General features: G+C 41.0%; 1 protein-coding gene across 5 annotated transcripts in view; it reads right to left on the bottom strand.

The window, feature by feature from the left end:
* Positions 1-21,290, bottom strand: part of GRB10 (growth factor receptor bound protein 10) — a 146,866-nt gene that overhangs the window by 78,720 nt on the left and 46,856 nt on the right. For all 5 annotated transcript variants that reach the window (XM_042798148.1, XM_042798150.1, XM_042798149.1 and 2 more), the window contains one exon: positions 5,347-5,440. In XM_042798148.1, coding sequence (XP_042654082.1) covers positions 5,347-5,440 — 94 coding nt within the window. The remainder of the gene's footprint in view (positions 1-5,346; positions 5,441-21,290) is intronic.

The raw sequence follows: 21,290 nt of genomic DNA, 5'->3' as shown, positions 1-21,290 counted from the left end.
TATTTCTCTGTGCTAAACCTCAGGCATCATAAAACTTCTTTTAAGCCCATACTCACTCCAAAAAGTCCATTCATATATACGTTGGCTTGTATTTTTTGGGCCCAGTGTGCTAGAAGGGTAGTTTCCACTACCGCCGAGTTTACCATCTCTGTAAAAGTTAACATATCAGTTACTAGTCAGTGAGGTACAGGAGAGCATCTACCTCAAGAACAGGCCGCAGCGTGATGCAAGTTGGCAGACGCCCTGGATCCCTCCTGTTTTGGCGGGAACAAGTCATTTGTACATACAGGCAGGAAACCTAAAGCCAACCGATCCTCAACCACAGCATCCTCATCGTCTTGCTATAGGCAAGATTTCCTACCATGACCAACTGAGAAAGACCAAAGGATGAGCTGGCTGTTGGTGAGGGACAGCTGTTGGCTAGAACAACTCAAATCACCGTTTTCCTTCTGCTGCCAAAGCCACCTTGCTGTGGAGACAGAGATACCACAATATTCAGCTCAGCTCTGTCTGCAAATAGCTGCGACAAAAAGCATCAAGTCCAACAAGAGCCAAGAGTACCTCAGGAGAAGAAGGCTGAATACAAACGCATTAATAAAAAGTAACTTAAATATTTCATCACAGACCCCTGGCAAAACACATTGGGACAGACACTGACAATCATCCTGCAAGTACACACACATACAGAAAGTTCCAGAATTGCGTGTCCATTACTTTCACTAGCTTGAACGTCTAATACTTCCACACAACCTCAAAAAGCACACATCATGTCCCAGTAAAAGATACTGCTCATGAACTTCACAGCTGGGACTGGAGTTGACACTACCTGATGCTTGCTAGAAAAACAAACAGAAAAATGATCTCTGAAACATGCCTCAGCAAAATAAAAACCATAAGTACAGAGCAAGACAAGAAACAGCAGTGGCGTGGCTGGCAGGTTAAACCCCCCTGAAGTCCGAAAGTAAATAAATTCAGTTGGGCTTACTGTTTTCTGTAGCACAGTGTAATTTTCTATCATACTTCATATGGCAAGGCTGTTCCCAGGCAGCACAGGAAAATCCATGACAGACTTGTCTTGCTACTGAGACACACTCAAGTTCACTTTGGTGGCAGCACAGAGCCAAAAGGAATGGAGGCTGCATTGCCAGGGTGCTTGGGGAGAGAAGAGGACCAGCACCACCTTTTGGGGTGGGGCAGGGAGAAGGAGTACTGGAGCCCATCACTTTTACAAAAAGGCCTCAAAATGGCATCTCTGTGTGAATGCAAGTGTTTTGACTAAAATCACTGCCACTCACTACTGGGCGGGGTACAAATGCTGTAGGCTACACACTGCTGAGAACCCGTTGCAAAATATTAAACATTTGAGCATGTTAAATGTTTTGCAAAGTGAGACATGGTTGAGGAGGCTACCATTTCCTTCATCTCCATACTCCACTGTTGAAGGGAAAAAAAATTAGGAAAATAACAATACCTGTCCCATCCTAAGCATTCTCTCACTTCCTCTTTCTCTTGGTGTTTCTAAAGATGGTAAATAATTGTTTTGATTGTTTCTTCACCTCCTTCCTTAATTCTTCAGGAAACGCTACACAGCTTAGACATATTTTTCTTCTCCAAGCTAGAGGCTCTATGACAGCTTTTGGAAGGACTGCTTGAGAAATACTTGACTTGCTGATTATTAAATGCCAAATCCTGGCTGGCTGTTATTAACTTTCTATAACTTTGAATAGGTAGTTGAAGCACATCTGTTCCTTTACATCAGTGGATATTAGTATTTTTCATCTGGATGAAGGCTGCTCTTTCCTACTGTAATTTATGAGGTAGCTTTTGGGGAACAGAGGTAAGAAATCCTAGTTCCTGGTCTTTGCATTTAGTACCTTTACAAAATTGGGCCAACTAGCAGAATCATTGAAAAGCAAATACTAAATAATGGATTAGATATAAAAATACTTATTGTTAAAGTGAGTTTATCAGCATATGTACACATGAGCAACTATCGAACTATGTCTAGGAAAAAATATTATTCCATCTGCACTCAACTTTTTACATCTGTTTCATATGAAACCTGCCTCTTTTAAAGACTCCTCACTTTACAAAAAGTATTCTCTGCTCCCCAATCTTTACAAGATATTCTTTTAAAATAAAAAGCTGAACAGTTATAAAGCATCTGCTTGTGTAAAAAGAGTGATTCAGCAGGAAACATGTACTTGAAATACCCTTCACAAGAAAGAGCTTATTCACGCAGGGACAGTTGGCAGGGATACCTCAGACTCCACTTGAATGCTCTTTTTCCAGCTTGTGTTGAAGGGATTCAGATGCCTGGGAGGAAGCTAATCACCATTTTTATAGGCCGTGGAAAGCAGGGTCTGGTTCAGAATTGCAAGTGCTTGTTCCAAAACTCTCCCAGTGAAAAGCAAAGGGCTATAAGTTAATGTTCAACAGAAACTGGCAAATCTGCTGCACTCACTGAGCAATGTGGTCAGGTATGAATTGGAAGTGTATACATAAAATAATGTAGTAAGTACGGTTTTTCAAAGTTCAGCTGCAGCATTTAAGGCACAGTACACTAAAAGGAAAAAGGCAGGGAGCAACTAAGACATGAAATGTTCTAGGCAAGTCTAATCCTTCCACAATTTCGGCTCACATTAAATATGTATTAAACTAGATTTGTTGCAAGCCAAAGAGTTTTCCTTAAAAGTCTTGTAAAACACAGGAACAAAAGCTTTAAATCTGTTAATTGGTATAAGCTGAAGTCAGCAAGTAATGTTGCATGTAAGTAGAAGCAAAATTTGTCACAGTCTGTTGCAAATATCTTTATCATCGACATTATCAAGATATACCACCAAACAGATTCATTTATTAAATGCAAGCAGTGATCCTGCAAGTTATTTCTGGACACAGGTTTACTCAAGTTTTTCAAAGTCAGTGCCAGGAAAGCTTTAATAAAAATTAATGGATAGCACAGTTTAGCGTAAGACTAAAAAACCAAACAGCTGTTATAGAACTTAAAAACTCACTTTATGTTAATAATCTAATCATTCTATTTATTGACTAATGTGACTGCAGAGGAGCTAGTTCAGACCATGTCACAACTCCCACTGAAGCTCTTCATGTTGTATTTTCCTATGTACTATTCGTTAGTCAGTTACTGGAATATGTGGCAGCTCTTAAAATACTTGTGCTTTCAAGTTCTTGGACAAGAATGTGTTTCATACGCTATGAAGAGTGTAGATGCTCAGAGTTGGACAGAACACACAAGACATGACATAACATCACAATTATGGCCACTTCCATTTTCAGAAAGATACCGGAGCAGCAGATATCACGCCTGTAATGGATGTTGCTTCACTCCCCACTAACACTGCAAAAAGACAGGAGTGCTACAGCCCACTGCAGCAGTAAAGGCCACCTCTGTGCAGTCCAGTTTCAGTTCTTCATCCATGCCACTAACATAAGAGTGTTTCATGGTTAAAAGGGTAGGCAAGATTAATAGTGTGCTAAATAGCACCAACAGCAACAAAATCAGAAAGATTTTAGAAATATTGGATTTGACTGCCGCCAGTCAGATGACATAGGAAGAAATCACAAATTGTGACTGTTGACTTCAGAAGCTATTGGGAAAAACATTAACAGGGTTTTTCTTGACAAACAGGTCTTAAACAGCCAGCACCTACCTCTATGAAAAGCATTCTCTTTTAAGATAGCTGTTTCCTAAACTAATTTGGGCCAGTTTGTATACAGACATTTGTCTCAAAGTAGCTGAGGCAGAGCCACACATCAGGTGACACTGTATGGATCCTTCTGCAGTACTACCATATTGAAAGAGGAAAAGGAGGATCTGAAAAGGAAGTATTACTCTGTAAGGAAAACATCAGGCTACAAAGTTAGGTAATATTGCATTTTGCCTTCAAAATGCAATATTACCTATCTCTTCAATAAATGTTCAGATATCATAAGGAGCAGCCACATACTCTCACTCTAAGGCATGAACTTAGACCATCACAGGATGTGTTACCCCTAGAAACCCCTTGATTTAAGGGGGATATTTACAAGTTGCTTCACAAGTCACCTATACAGATCTGCTCCAGGATTTGTGCATCCCAAGGTAGGTGAAATTAATGTAACAGCACCATTCTAGTACAAATTAAAAATGGAATTTACAAACTCTGTTTTGTAAGCATGCAAGCATGCCATGACACACTGATCGTGCAGCTAGAAGTTTTAGATTGGATAACATGGTGATCTGTTACCTTCTGTTTTCAATTGAAAGCAAAAAACTTGGGTTGGGGGAGTAAATTACAATACAATCCTCATTACATTTTAGGACTTGTTTGTGAAATTTAAATAGTCTTGAGGATCTACAAGTCATGAAATTCCAGTCTTGCTGCCCTTGGCAAACAAAAGAAGCTGCATTTTTAAAGGAAAAGTGAAGCGTGTCATATTTGGTAAATATTTTAAGCAATGTGTTCGTGATCTTGTTTCAACAGCCTTGTGCTGACTGCAATACTAGCTGCTGCACTGAAGAAACAACATTTGAAGACGACCTTCAAGGACTTGGTTCCAAATTAATCCATCACAAACACTGAGCATACGGGGGTTCACTGGTTAAGAACAACATTTTCTATTATTAATTATTTCAAAGCCAAAAAAATACAGCTGAGCTAAAAAGTCCCTGCTATAATAGTAATTGTCTTCTTTCTTGGTATCTGAACAGACAGAAATTGGCAAAGACAAACTTTTAAGATTTATTTTATAATGTCTAGTTCAGGATGAGCTGATTTCCTGTCATGCAAAGTAGGAAAACATACTTTTCTCTTTTTTCTTCTACTGCAAAAGTTGAGCCAGAACCCTGAATCCTTCTTATAGCAATCAAACATAATTTCAAAAGCAATTTTAACATTACAAATGTTAAATTCAATTTCAGTTCTTCCTTCCTCTCCACTCTTAAAAACAGGAGAATATACCTGCCACCCAGGCCAGCAATTGCAGTTCAGGCTACAAGGCTTAAGATGTATCACAAGTTCTTCACAGTCTTCATCCATAGCTCACACAGGACAGTTGTGGCTAAAAAACCCCTATTTCTCAGCTCTCCTCCTCCAACCATCCAGAACTTTTTAGTTGTTTGGGGTTTTTTTGTTGTTTTTTTTTTTTTTTGTTTGTTTGTTTGTTTGTTTGTTTGTTTTGTTTTTGTGGTTTTTTTTTTGTTGTCTTTTTTTTGTTTGTTTTTGGTTTTGTTTTTTTTTTTTAATGAGAAGGAAAAAATGGCAACATGGAGGTAGTACTATCTCTTCATATGCAACACCCTGGCTCTCCCCTGAGGAGCCTGGATTCCCACCCACTGTTCCTCACCTTGGTGGTTCAGGGAGATGCGGTTAGATGGTTCTTGGAAACCTGGTTCCACCAGATCCCGTCGACCATGAGCCGAAGTCTGATCTACATTGTCCTAAAAACACAAGAGCAGAAAATCTTATCAAAAACAGGCATTCTGTACTCCCTGTTAGCTACACTGCACAGAGCCAAACCACTGATACAAAAAAAAAATCCCTGCCATACCTCTGAAAGGAGAAACCAATGTCAGAGAAGGGTGCGGGGGAGCTTATTGGGGGACACTAAACTATCACATTAATACAGGTGGCATGCATCCAATATCAGTAACTATGCTGTTGGCTCATCTCTACATCAGTTTTGCATTTCAAACTGGGAAACAGTGATATAAATGCACTTCTTACTTTAACAAAAGTTTCTTCTTGCGTCAAATTATGTGGAAGCTTAGGGCTTTGTTTTCTTAATTCCAAGTCTGTGGCTTAGGGGTTTGTAACTAATTAACTGGACTGAAACAGATTCAGTAGTGAACTACCAAACCTCAAGAGGAATCAGAAGTTCAGTTTAGATAAACATCCATGGCACTGGATGCCAACCTGGGAGGTTCTGAGGGTCTTTTTTTGTTGCCTTTTTTTTTATTATTATTATTTTTTTCTTCATACTCGAATTCTCACAAGATCAGGTTTCAAGAAATTTTAACACAGACTGAATTTGGCTAAGTCTAAAATACCATGGGGTTTCTCACAGAACTTGCCAAAAAAGAAGACTAGGAGAAAGCAGGAAAATTGAAACACACACACACACAGAAAAAGGAAGATAAACTGAGGTTTAGCAGTATAAGAAGGAAATTTAGAGCAGGTACAGTTTTACAAAGCTGGCACACCTCTGCATATACTGGTTAAGGGTGGGTATGGAAAAACAGAAGCAAGTGCATAAAGTTGACTACATTAATATATCACTGCCCATAAACTGTGCTGCAGTGATATACGTGACTGTATACACGTTTCCCGAAGTGTGGGATAAATACACAACAGCATGACCCGCATTTATGTCAAAACATAAGAACCACCACCTTCCTGGCAAATGACGCTGTAATTACTGCAGAGCAGTAACATGCACAGAGTGAGCAGCAATTCAGCTACGAGCAACCATGAGCTCTCAGTCCAACATCTCCAGCTTACAGAATATAAACTAATGCTCAAAAACTTAATGTAGTGTTTGGGGATAAGAACTGTACACAGTTATACAGGACATGAAATAAATTATATTATCTCTTCTTCAGAGAGACTGTCTCAAACATCAGATACTCGAGCCTTGATTCAAGTACTCAAGCACTGCTGTTGAGTGCCTTCACCATCAGGGATCAATTCAGGAGCCCATAGGCGTTTATAAGACAAGAACTGCCAACAGTGGTATGACTAAGGGAGGTTTTTTACAAGTAAACAATATATGATAAGATACATATGGCATCCATCTATCTATGCCAGATATAACTGGGACTACTCAGCCTTCTGCGTCTGTACTGGCTACTTCCCCTTACAGCTCTTTACATCCTTGACACTGATTTCTGTGACACTGGCTGTTGTTTCATGAGCCACATCTAGCTAAACTCACAAGTTTTTGTTAGTTGCTTCTTAAGAATCAAGGAAAAAACAAACAAACAAACAAACAAACAAACAAAAAGCAAAAAAACCCCGAACCAAACCAAACAAAAAAACAAAACAAAAAAAAACAAAACAAAACAAAACAAAAAAAAAACCAAACACAAAACCAAAACAGACCTCCTGTCAACATGACTGTATTTGTTTTTAAGTTTCTTGAAACACTGAAATATTTGTTAGCTCTTTCACTGGAGCTGACTGAATACGTTAGGAACAAGCAACTCATGAGCTCCCATCTCTGTCAAATCCCTTGCAACTGCAGGGTATCGCATCCTAACATTATTACTGCTTTTAGACACTAGTCATTTTCACTGGATGTATCTTATTTTCTCTGGGATACTACACAGCCAGCATTGATATGGCCCACATCATCTCAATTGTACATTTCAGGCAGGAAATTTGGGACTTGCAGCACAAGAGGGTCACTGTAGAAAGCACATACAAAATTAAGAGTCTTCTCCCCATGAAGTTTAGCACAATTCTTTCAAAGGCTCCAAGGACCACTGGGAGAAGATGTTTATCTAGGATACAAAGGTTGAGCAGTGAACATGGCAGGCATGGAGAACGAAGCAGCAGAACATCCTTCTTCCTAGTGCAGAGCTTTCCTTGTGCATTTTCCTCCATGCAATTCAGCATCACATACTCTTGCTGGGTAACTAAAAACCCACTGATGCAGTTTAGCAGCATTAGTTCCACTTCCCAGGAACCAGTCTGGACATCTGACATGCAGATACAGTTGCGTATTGCCTCTTGGCTGGGAAGAGCCACGGGGCATCCCAGTAGAAACAAAAGGTGGAACAGGAAAATCAATTATAAGCTGTTAAACACCTAAATGTGTTTTCATTTGTTCCAATACATAAACATCCCTAGCGAAAGGCAAGATTCATGCAGTACTAGGTAGTAATAGAGGATGAGATATGGCCAAGATGCATCTTTTTACCTCTGGGTTTCCCACAGCAGTAACACACAAACACTTAACTAAGACCACCTTATATCAGGCTTACAGCTGGCTGCAAGCCCATAGCTCTTCAATTAAAACAAATTTATTTTTTTTACCAATCATTTAGAGGCATAAGATTCATCCTCTCTGGAATCCCCTTACAGCTGTACCAGATGATGCTGAGAACCACAGGACTCAGTCACAAAGCTTAAACCAAAGTCACGGTAAGATATATCAGGTAAGATATATCAAAGTGTTCAGAAGCAGAGGTTTCAACGACTAATGATTGCTGGTGCTGCCCTTACAAAGCTGATGAGCCTGCCTGTTTCGTTAGGTGCAAACCCTGCCCAGAAGAAGGTCTGCAGACTTCTGTGGCTTGCAAGGAACCAAAGGTTTCCTCCGGGCACGGAGGGCCAGCACAACCCAGGTGCTAACGTAAAGCGACAGACATGCATAAACAAAGCCACACCTGTTAAAGCAATGTGGGCAGTAGAGGAGAAAAGGTAAGGGCGGTGTGATTTAAAGAGCTCAGGGTAGTTTCACATGACCCTACAGAATCTGTTGGTGTCCGTTGTGCACAGACAAACAGTGGCACTTGGCCAGCTGCAGCAGAGATCAGACAAACACTGGAACAAGGTTAAAAGAAGGGGGGGGGGGGGGGGGGGGGGGGGGGGCGGGGGCACGACACAACACAAAAAAGTTATATAATTGCTCTGTGCCAGCGGCCTTGTTGTCAGGCTCCAGCTCAGAGCCAGGGCCAAGGCCCGCAGCAAGGTGGGCACCTGCTTTGGTCCATCACCATCCCCCCCCCCCACATACACCCCGCTGCTGCTGCTGAAACCAGGGTCCTGGTAAATCATGGGTTTGCTCCATATTTTAATCCCCAGCTCTCCTTCCTCTTTGAAGAAATGCTCTCAATATGAAATTAAAGCATGTTACTTAACTTACTGTACCATCCAGCTATTGTAGTATTTTTAGAAGCTAGCTGAGCATTAGCCCTTGCCGACTTGTTTGCAAGTACTATTTTCTCTGTCAGTCAGCATCTGTGACCAAGGATGATTTAATTGAGTGACTAGGAAGAGTGCTGGAAGGATCTGAAGCAGGGCTTATTTTTTAGAGTCCTTTAAAGCATTAGCAATTCATATAGCCAAACACACCGTCATTATAGGTTAGATTTCAGTGTCCTTTTGCAAACCTACATTGCACGACACAATGCAGCATGCTTGCATTGCATTAAGAGCCAAAGTCCACTCACAGACAGTGTTATCTCTACGTATCAGTAACCAGGACAATCTGGATTTATTTTTCAATCTATAACCAAGCCTTTCAAGTTGCACTCCTTCAACTATAACATACAATGTTTGCTGCTGTTTGTGCTAGCATGATAAGCATTTCAGCTATCAAAGAAAACATTAAACCTGGTGTTTTAATCAGAGAATCAGACAGCCACATACTATAGCAGATCTACTGTCTGCACACGTGCTCTTTAATCACTTCTTCAGCTCTAAGTGCTACTGTTCCCACCCGCAATTTAGCTCAGAGGGAATCTTTATCAGTACAAGACAGTATTATTAGGCTGACCAGAGCATTGCTACTACTATATTGCTGCTTCTCTCATCTTGTGTTATCCAGCCAGTCATTTGGGATAATCTTACAGGTAAATAGGGCTTAAAGAAGGGAGGAAGCAGATCTGAAAGAATAGTGAAGAACCTTCTGTATTTCCCTTTTCCCTCTTTCTTTGGGAAGAAAGGGACCTGACATTAGCAGAGACAGTGTAGATTTCTCTAGAGGTCTGGAAATCCCCTATCACTAAAGGCTTCAACTTTTTGTAACTTCAGCAGTCACTGGAAGTTTACGACATGAAGGAAGGCTACAAGTGGCAGCACAGCTTCTCGGAAGCTCCTGGGAGCATGGCCAGACCAAGGACAGCCAGACCACCAAGACAACAGTCCCTGGTTTTGGATTTACTGTAGCTGTCTGCAAGCCCACACAGCCATGCCCCCGAACAAAAGGTTCAATTGAGCAAGAGTCACGCATACTCATGCCAGCAGTCCCACAGTGACAAATTAAGATCATGACATACTTCTGATGTTTGTACACCATCCAGCACAACAGAAAGTCAAGTCAGATGTGCTGACGGGTCCCACTGCGGTTTAGGAGACTATCAAGGTAGATATGTCTCAGTTTGCAGAGGCACTCCTGCCACACCAGGAGCTTGCTCCCTACCTGGCAGTGCTACTTAATCACACCAAGGTAAAAAAACTAGTCAAGCGTAAAGACAAAATTAGCCAAGTCATTACTCGGGCCAGCTTAGCTTTACTCTGTTCAGGCAACTTTTGTAAAGCAAAATCAAGTACCCTCTGCTAGCAGAGACTGAGGGAAACTATTGCAAAGGGTTCAAGTGTAAGTGGTTTCCAAAAAAAGCAATTATTAAAATTCACTGAAGAGGTGTCCACCAAGGGCTGTGAAAGAGCGGACAGTGATCCAGGCTCCAGCAGCAGGAAGGGGGTACTGTGAGAAATTAACACCCTCTCTCTGTATCTGCAACTTGTTGATCTTAAACAAAGGACACAGAGGTAGACGAACATTTCTTTTTCCAACCCAGTACTGCCATTCTTAACATGCTTCTGGAGTTTCCTTAGGCAATAAACAGATTAGGCAGCATTTCTTCTCAGAACTGCTTCATATGATTCTTCATTTGCCAAAGGAAAGACTATTTGCATTTATGCAAAGTAACTTTCTGCATTGCTTTCTAAGCTATTCTACTTTATACCATAATTTTGTAGCTTTGGTTTGCTTAAAGCATCAAATGTACAAGGAGAATAGACTCAATTATGGTAAGTGCCAAGCAGCCAGCTATTCATCTAATTAAAGTTTCCTATAGCTTACTGGTATCCACAGCCATCCACAGAGTTTCTGTTCTGTCACTCAATTTTACTCTTAGCCCTGTGAAGGCAAACGTATAGGCTATTACAGGAAGAAATCCACCTGACAGATCCAGATCAATGTTCAATCTCTAATCCAAACTCTACAGTCTAGATCAATTAGTAATGCATATGATGCCCCTTTCTCAAAAGATTTAAGTTATTGGGATTCTTACTGGCTAAATACAGCAGCACTGTCTCCTACCAGATAGGTATTTGGTACCTCTTTTCATTCTGTTGACACCCCAGAGCTTGAGGAAATTTGTTCCAAGTACAGTCATGAGGGAAGAACAAGGCTTTTAGGTTTGCCCAAAGTCACTGCTTTGCCAATGATTTCAAGTTTACCAAACACAGTTCATATTTTTTTACTGTCTTCTGCCAAAGCTCCAATCACATCTTCCATGGGCCAGTGCTTAACATGTCACAGAAATAAAGAAAAAACAGGCTCTGCACACTAGGCAAAAAAACTTTAAAGTGCATTCTCAGACAACCCACATATTACATAATTAAAGACCTGTAACTAGGTTTCCTGCCTCTTAACTATAGTCATTTGACTAGGTAAGAGCCAAGTGAAAGGCTTAGTAAGTCAACAGAGTAACCGTGAACCTAGAATTTTAGCATTCCCATTGCTAAGAGAACTTGTACAAACAAGGGCTTAAAATAAAGCCACTTAGCTTTGTCAAAAGTCAGGCTCTCTCTCCTAAAGTAGCAAAGCCACTAACTGCAGGAATCTTTCTGATTTTACAGTACTGGCTGTCAAGACTGAGAGCGATAACCCTAGAGACCAGGAACAAACAAGCTCAGTTTGGGATTACAGGAGTAGCAAAGGCAGCAGCACATTCCTCCGACACAGCACAGCACCTCCAATCCTCAGTGCTGCAAATCACTGAAAACATGCGACAATCTGGCAGGCGGCACAGACCTATTACTATCCACACATTCATACAACACTCAGACTTAACAGCCCACCACGCAACATATACAACAGCTATGAGAAACACAACATTCCAGGAATTAGCAAAGAAATAAGGAAAATGAGAGAGACTGACAGACAAGACAGACCTGTGTCCGTGGTCTATGTCTCTGCAGTGGCAGGGAATTTGTTAAATGAATCACAGGAATTATATTACATCCCATGATGCAGGGGAAGGCAGAAAGGCTTGCCAGTCTGACCTTGGAGAAGCTTCTCTCCCGACCCCCATCTGGGTTTCAATAACCCACTGACCAGAAAGTCCTTCAAGTCAGCAAAAAATTGGGGGTTTGGACCCTCTACCGAAACCCTGTAGTATACATGCACCATGTCAGTGAAGTGTTTCATCTCCCATATCAAGAAAAAAGAGCTTTGTTAAATACATGGACTGATACAGTTATACAATATACTGCTATAGCTGAGCCAGAAAGTTATTTTCCTGAAAATGTTTCAGATTTATTTTAAGGCGTATTACCAGTTATGTGACTTGTCATTACCTGCATTGCAACTGCTATCAGGGGCAGTACTATTTCACACCAGAAATTACTGTTACCTACTAGCCACCTATTTTTTTTTTAAAAAAAAAAAAAAAAGGTGGCTCCTCAGCCCCCCAGGAAATAAATCAATAAATAAATCTAATCTGTCAAGAGCTGGACCATGATTAGCAACCTCCAACAGTATCTGGTAGCAGCAGTTTATTCATAAAAGGCTTTTCTCCAGCTGAGCAGGAGGGAGCATACCATGTTAGCTGACAGCTTCAGCAATGCACTTTTACAGCACGCATACACGCTAGCATTACGGATTCAGCTTCTTTAGGCTGGTCTTTGCAAAACTGGCATTTGCAGGGTTTTCAACACTACTGAACTGAGAACTTGGCAAGAACTACGTCAAATTAAATTTCTCTCACTAGATGCCATCCTCTCTTGGTAGAAACTAACTGTGTCTGCAAGAATTTAGCTGTCTCCCAGAACCCTGAACAGAAAAAATGGATAGTATAATCCACAGTGTGCACTTTTTGGACCAAGCTGCCATTTATTATGGTAGAAAAAAATTCAATGCATCATGGTTGCTGTCTTTTAATCAGCTAGCAAGGAGGGAATCCAACTGACAGGCTTAGAAATGCTAAAAGCTTTGTTCTATTTTTAATGAGACTAAAACCACCACGGCTGTTAGAGACAGTTTACAAAGTTTACAGCTAAAATAAAGTCTTGCAATACAAAAAAGAAACAAATGCACAAGTTTCTCAGTGAAAGGAATCACTTCTTAGAGCCGTCTTCAGCTAGAAAGCACTTATAAAATGAAGGAGTTACCTTCTGATAGTGTCTTTTTGCTTCTTTTTTTAAAACATAAACTAGGTTCCTTTTCATTTTTAACAAATCACCACTGAATAAATTAAGTTTATATTAGGAAATTCTTCACACTAGAAAATCACATGCTTATATAGAAATTCTGTTTCTTATGCTGGTGCCCATAGATCCTGATTATCTTTAGCTTGTACTTAATTGTAAGTTAGTCTTGCCTCCGAAGTATGTCACTCTCACTGGCAAGGGACTGCCACTGACAAAGCTACCAAAACCCTAATTTACTGCACGTTCCAAGCTCTTCGATTTTGGTCAATATTGACTCCACCAATGAAGTCCCTGAAAAATCTCTTTTCTGTGAGAGAGAACAGTATTTACCAATAGGAATTAAACAGAAAATATTGGCTTTGTTACCCTGAAAAAGTGTAAAATAAAAATAATAGGTCATATTCCTCTTCTTTTTAAAGAGGCTTTTCAGTGAGACTTTGCATCATTCTCTTATCAAAGAACTGCAGACTACAGTATTTAAATTGAGGTAGAAGCACATCAAGGCTCTAATGAATTTAGCGTTCCATAGTGTTAACTACTATACTGGATGGTGCTCACACAATCTAAGGGAGTAACACCCATAATGATGTGTTGTTGCTCGTAAAACCTTTAAGCCCATTGAAAAATCCTCACCAGGGCCACCTTCTATGCTTTGTCCAAGTTTCTGAAGTGCATGGTCAGACTGTATTCCTTCCTCATCAGAAAGATGAAAGGAAATATAATGGGAATATTTGTACCCAGGTGCTATAGAAAATTTCATCACATTACAAAACTGCTAACATACCTGTCCATTGTGAGAAAGTGCCTTCAAAACTATTTTCATTTAGCTTGCACTAAAATAACTAACTAACTAACTAGAAATCTTCCCATGTTCTTTTGGAGGAAGTTGTAACAGCCAGAAAGAAGGTACAGGATATTTGATCCTTTTCAACCCACTGCCCTTCCCGTGCTCAGACCTGTGAAATACAAGGTAGCTTGTCTGTTCTACTTGGCATCAAATCTACGAGAGCTCCAGTTATAGCCGTGGTGCTGGCCAGCTGCTTCCAACAACACTGGCTTTGGGAGTCAGGTTTTGACAGCAAGTGGACAGTCACTGTTCTGCGAACCGCCTCGGACAGTCTGTCCCAGCACAGGCTACTGATGCCCTGCACTAACCTTGGAAGGCTCCGTGCATGCAATGATGACCTGGTGGACTCAAGGATCTGGCACTGAGGCAACACATTTGTGTATCTCAGGCCAGGGGAGGGAGGAGAGAAGGGAAGATGCTACCTAGGTTGCAGGAACCACCATTTCCATACCAGTGCATTCTATTTCAGGGTGGATATTAAAATACCTATGCTTTTGGAAGCGGCAACCACAGTCAGATAACCTAAATTACATTTAAGTGTATGCACCCTTATAGTTAGGCAGCCCTGAAAACTCAAGACTGATGAAACTCTAACAAAGCAATTAAAGAAGCATGAAACACAGAGCAAAGGAATTTATCCTGTCTGAATGTGGGTCTGCTTTCTTAAAGGCAATCATGCTATGCCCTTTTGTCTTTTTGAGGTTCAAATTCAAACTGAAGGTTTGAACAGGCTGATAGGTAAAGATGATTCCTCTCAGTCTTCGACAGAGCTGATAAAATGATAAACATCCCGTGGGGCAAGAGCCACTGTGCTCACACAGACAATTAAAAATTCACCAGATGCCAGCGAGCAAAGCAGCTCTCAGATTGCTAATGGAATTGTTCTTTAGGACTTCAAACTGAAAATATGACTAATTTCAAGTGTCATGTTGAACAACTTCACATAAGACTACTTTGCTATCCTTACTTGCTTCAACTATCAGCGATATGGACCTTATCTCTCTACTTTCTAGCCAATTTGCTCAATTGCTGCAATTTAGGGTGTGCTTGATACCCCCTCCCCTCCTTCCCTGAAGAGTGATCCTTGGCACTAGATAAGTAATTAACTAATCTAGAAATGTCTATCCCATCCGATCAAATCTATGATCCTAATTATATTGACCACACACCTGTCTGCTTAGATAAAGAACCATTTACCTGTTACATGGTGTAATTTGCTCCAGAACTAATTGCCCACCTCAGACAAGGACATCTGTAGTTCAGGTGACCTGCTTTCAGTCAGTTACAGAACTAACTCTTTACACATCTCCAGAATAGCAAGCCTTACCAAAAATAAAGTATTTGGGAATCTCAAATATGGGGTAAAGATTTGCACACAGTTGATAGCTCCATAGCCTATTAGGAAAAAAAAAAAAAAAAAAAAAACAACTAACCAACCAAACAAAACCACAACACAGAAGTCACAGCCACATCTCTAAGGCACAACAATCATACCTTTTCATGATTAACACCCCAGCATCAGATCTTGTATTAGAACAGACGGTTGTGCTTTTCCCAACCAAACGGCAGGGTTCCACTCTCTCACAGCAAATCAATAATGAAATTTATGCAATCAAAATGAAATGTAAGAAATGGTCTACAATTATATAGGCACATTAAAAAAAAAATAGTTCACTTGTACTGCTTACATTACAGTAATAGGTTACTTTGCAAGCCCGCAGAAAAAAAAAAAAAAAAAACAAAACACCAACTATTACCAATAAAACAAGATGCCTGTATTTCTGCATTTCTTTAATCATTTTTGAATCTCATTTGACCTTCACAGTTTTCTTTAATCATTTTTGAATCTCATTTGACCTTCACAGTTTTAAGATAGTCACATCACTGCACCCTTCACACTGATGTTCAAAACAGTTTTTCTAAAAAGAAAAAAAAGTCCTCAACAGTGATTAGACCTCATAGAGTCACTGCCCCCAACTGTTAGCAATGGTTGGACAGTATTTCTAATACAAACTATGCTGCAGTGCTGTCTACCCACAAATTGTCAATTCACAACAGTTGGAAAGAAAACACAAAGATTAAGCTCAGACTAACAACAGGGGTCATCCTGGGTATTTCAAGGCACCAGTGTCTTATCCCCATTTCTTCAAATGAAAGAAACTTGCAGTATTTTCTACATCTTCAGTCCTTATCAGAATACAAAAAAGAAGTAACTAGTATGACTATAATAATATCCAAGCAGCTCAAAGGTACTTTTTAGCCGGAGAACTTCTCTCAGTGTTCTGGATACTTTACCTATCTCTGATTTTCAAAATTCTAGGTAAAATACAAAATGCGCTTAATTGCTGCACTTGTTCCAGTATTAATAAATGCATATGTTTATATATAGCTGTCTCAATGTATTGGTTGCTATGTTTCCCCCTCCTTGGGGAAAGTGAAGTAATTGCAGGTAGCTCTGCCAATTATCCTGCATCAAGAAGATGGCTTTATCAGAAGATCTTCATTGACTTAACATTCTTTAAAAGAAGAAAATTTGCAAAAGCTCAGCAATTTGCATTTAAATAGTAACAGATTACATGTAAAGTTGCAAACTGTCCCAGGAAAACCTAATACAAAGTGTGAACCTTTAGTTTTTGCACAAATCAGCTCTTGGGAAAAAAAGAAAAAAAAAAAAAAGCAAAAAACCAAAACGCTTGCTAAAAGCAAGTGTGTCAATCACCTCCTCATGCTTGTAAGGTGTTGGTTTTGTTTTATAACTAGTTCACAGCCTGTGTCAAACAACCATTTATTTTGTACAGCTTCTCCCCACTTTTTGCTAATGCCTACTGGACTCATCCAACAAAATTACCCACAGCACATCAAAAGATACACAGCAACGCTTCAACGTGGTTAGCAGCAGGAGCTGCTTTAATTTTGCACAAATACTCTGAATACTGGGCTATGTTAAGGCCTCAACAGACCAAAGAGTTGTCCTAACTATCAGTATGCTACTGGAGGAAGGTCTGGTGTGCCAAAAATTGTCAAAGTAGCACATGAAACAAAACAAGCAAACCACCCCACAAGACCTGCTCAGGTACAGGGTCTCCAAACAGGGAGATATTTCAGAGAATGCAAAGCTGGTCAGCCAGAATAAAAGTTCAAGATATCCTACAGTTTAATGATGCCATGTGCACAACATTTGATTGTGCTGGCTTTAGCAATGCTGAAACACTACAGCTGCTAATGATGAGAACATTTCTGCAAATGGATTTCTACTGTTCACTCTGAGGAAGACAGGATACAGTCAGATGAGCTGCTGTTCTATTAGTATTAAAGTGGCTTTAAAACACTTACCTTTCTATTCTTTTCCCTGAAACCACTGCTGAAGATGGGGTGGATGATGTGGCATAAGTGACTTGTTTACGTTGCAGTTCAAGGGGTTAGTAGCTTGCATGAGCAAGTACCATGATTCAGATGAGGTAAGTGATCAACTCCAGGGCTTAGGGTGGTAACTTCTACAGCTATTCTATTTTGAGCTGTTCAGCTGTAAGCTGTTCTTTCTAACCCCAAAACACAGATCTATGGAATAAAGGTAGTGGAAAAGATTCCTGCTGAGATTAAAGCCAAACCAGAGATCAAAAAAAAAAGGAATGGTAGGGTGAGGAAGAAAAGAGAAAAGCTTTGAACTAGGCTTCAGAAGCAAGCTGTGGATGAGAGGAACAAGCCACTTTCTGGATACAGTTAAACTGAAGACCATTACATTTAGCTAAACCAAGAAAATGAACTGTGGCAAATTATGTGGGAGTTAATTAGCACACCACCACAACACTGACAGTATGTGTGTAATCTTGCATCCTAATAACGCATGTTATTGTTTCAATATCCCTGTTCCAAAAAATGCTTGTGGGACAGTCAATGTGAAGTTTCTGATCTTGTGGGTTTGGGTTTATTTTAATCTTCAGGGCAAGTCATACTCTACAAGATATGCTGTCAGAAAACTATTTTTCCAACCTGTTCTCATCCAGCATAGCAGCTATGGCTTGCGACTAAACCATCCAAGCAATTCATGTTCAACAGACACCTAATTTTGAGGACATGAAGGACTCCAGAAAAAACAAGATTGCAAGAGATGCCTTTCTCAGACATTTTCTCATGATAGGAAAAAAATAAAAAAAATGTATTTCATGCAGAATTTTCATCAGCACACAAGTAAGAAGGCATTCTTCTCATCAAACTGAAAACACACCACCTTATACTTCTGTATTGTCAGAAGTAGAGAAATGGGCACTCTGAAGTCTTAATTCACATTCACCTCGGAGAACAGGCTCTACAAGTGCCTCCAGCTACAAAAGGCTTAAGGTAACGTCAACATTTGAGGTAGTCAATATTTGGTTTGAAAAATTCAGAGTCTGTCATGAATTTGAAAAGGAAAAAAATTCACATAAGTTGAGCATGCATACGTGGGTGGATAAACATGCTACAAGTTCATTTAATAAATGGGTATCTGCTCCATTCAAGAGACTAACTGAAGTGATCTAACAAGTACAGTTAACACAAGACACTGAAGAACACGTATGCAACATATGATCCTAGATTTACATTCTACAGACATTTTTCCAACAGGTTGTGACAAGCAGTCATGGTGGTGTGACCATGGCAACCACTCCTGGCTGGCCAAGGGGTTCCAGCTTTCCCGCTAGTCAAGGAAGGATGAGTGCAAGAGAGGGGATCTGGAAGATGGATATGCAGAGGGGGAACAGGATAAGAGCACACAGAAGGACTGTGCAGGACTAAAGGGCTTCACTCAACCAGGTGGCAGGAGACCCAGGGTCCATAGAAGAGAGCCCATGGAGGTGGACTAGCCACAGATACAGTCACTGCCTCCTGATACCATCACTGCCGAGATGTCCTCCAGAAAGAGGCAGTGACATCCTTCCAGGAGGGTCAAAAGGTCTTCTCCCAAGCTCCCCCAGGCACTACTCTCCACCAGACTGCACACAACCACTCAAGGAAATCCTAGGCAGCTCAGGTCCCTGCCAGAGGGGTGGAAGAGACAGAAAACCCACAGGCAGGAAAGGGAGATGCTAGCCTTGCCAGGCTAGGCGCAGTCTCTTTACAGTCAATAAAACAGTTTGTGCATTTCAAGGATTGTGTCAGCTCTTATTCCTGACCTGCACTGTCCCTTCACACATCAGGCATGGGGGGCAGCATCTCTTCTACAGTGGGCCCCTATTGGAAAGGTGAACATCTGGCCAGCACTCCTATCACCACAGAATGACTTGGAGCCAGGGGCACTCTTAATCAAAGGATAGCAGCACCAGTCAGACCTGAGGGTGGAAGCTCACAAGCCACTTGGAGAGGGGAAACTTCCCCACACTGCCCCAAGGATAGTTCTGGGGAGATCCTCAGAGCAGGCAGCATGGGATACAGCCTACTTGGATGTAAAGCTTGGGAAAGGGACTAAACACCAGGAAAGGCAGGAGGGTGCCATGACAGAAAACAGTACCCACAGCTTGGCTGGGAAGCCACTAAGGACAGGCATGGGCCAGGAGATACCGGGGCTATTGGCTAGCACCCCTAGGTTCCCCTTTGCTTCTGTCACACTGGCAAGTCCCTCATTTTCCACCTCAATGCTTGTTTCCAAAAGAGGCACCCACCATCTTGGAGAAGATGAAAGCTCAGAGTATCTGCCTTGTCTAGGCCAAGTAAGTCCATTTTTGCAGCAAGGTGTATGGGATGGGGAGACGCTGGAGACAAATCAGCTAAATTACATTTCTGACCTACTCACAAGCAAACAGTGCAGTTCCAGCTGCAGCCAGCACTGTATGCTACAAAGATTTCTGGAGTGGGTTGAAGATAACTTCATGTCATAAGTGATCAGTGAGCCAGCTGGGGAAGTACTCTGCTTGACTGACAAGCTAGCAAAGCCAACTCATGGACAAAGAAGAACCAGTTGAGGAGGTGGAGGCTGATGGAAGCTGATGCCATGCTGAGACAAAGGTAACAGGAGTAAGCAAAAGGAGCAAAACTTCTAGCAGAAATACAGTCATGGACTGCGGGAAAGCAGGTTTTTGGCTTGCTCAAGGATCTGCTTGCCAGGTTCCCATGGGAGACTGCTCTGAAGGACCAAGGGGCCCAGGACAACAAGCTGATCTCCCAGGACAGCCTTCTCAAAGCTCAAGAATGGTCCATTTCAACATGCAAAAAGTGACAGGGGAGTGGCAGAAAGCCAGGGTGAATGGACAGGCAACTTCTGCCTCAACTCCAATGGTGAAATGCAAAAAACGTCAAAGCAGGAAGAGGCTACACAGAAAGAACATGGAGATACTGCCCAAGCAGAAGAGCTGGAGCAAGCAAAGGATGACAAAAAAAAATCCCAAGGAATGCTTCTACAGGTAAGCAAGGGCAAAAGGATGGCCAATATTAGTCTAGTTAATGCTCAGTTGCACACAGGACCCAGCAGCTAAGGACACAAAAGATCAATTATTTATTTGCCTCAGTTTTTCCTAGTAAAGTTCATCTTCACATCTCCCAGTTCTTTAGGCATAGTGTCAGCATCTGGGGGACTGAACCATTACTCAGAGCAAAGGAAGGTTATGGATCACACAGCCCAACTGGACCAAGTCCCTGGGACCAGAGAAGATGCGCTAGAAGGTGCTAAGGAAGCTGGCAGATACCACTGTGAGGCTACTTGTTCTTATCTTCAAAAATTGTCACAGATCAGAGGAGGATCCTGATGACTGCAAAGGCAAAAATCACATTCATCTTCAAAATGGGCAAGGATGAGGATACGAGGAACCAGAAGCTGGTCAGCCTTACCCAGTTTCTGGCAAGATTATGGAGCAAGTCCTCCTGGAAGTCATTGCCAGGCACTTAAAGGACAAAAAAGCAATTGGTAAATCTATGCTGGCTGTTCCAAAGAACAAGTCTTATCTCTCAAAAAAACCCCAAACACAGAGATCATGCATTGTGCTGCCTTCTGATTTCCTCATACTGCTGCACATGCTAGGGTCTTCAAATATATAGTTACAATTTTACAATACTGGACATCCTTATGGGATTTTAGAATATCTAATTATTTTAATTAGAAAAGTAGGCACCTCATTTATACTCTCGACATCCCAAAGCAATCTGCTTCAGATATAGCTGAAGACTGCAGAAAAGTTAACTGCAAATTTGAGAAGGACCTACTTCATAGCATAAAATTCATCAAAAATACTCCACTGAAGTATCAGTTTTACAAATATCCACGTGAGCTGAAATAATGGTCTGTCACTTTCCTATAATAATAGCTTCAAGAA

Source organism: Tyto alba, unplaced genomic scaffold (genome assembly GCF_018691265.1).
Source record: "Tyto alba isolate M040663 unplaced genomic scaffold, T.alba_DEE_v4.0 Super-Scaffold_27, whole genome shotgun sequence".
Classification (NCBI taxonomy): Eukaryota; Metazoa; Chordata; class Aves; order Strigiformes; family Tytonidae; genus Tyto; species Tyto alba.
The sequence above is the reverse complement of the archived record's forward strand: the minus strand, read 5'-3'. Positions and strand labels throughout refer to the sequence as shown.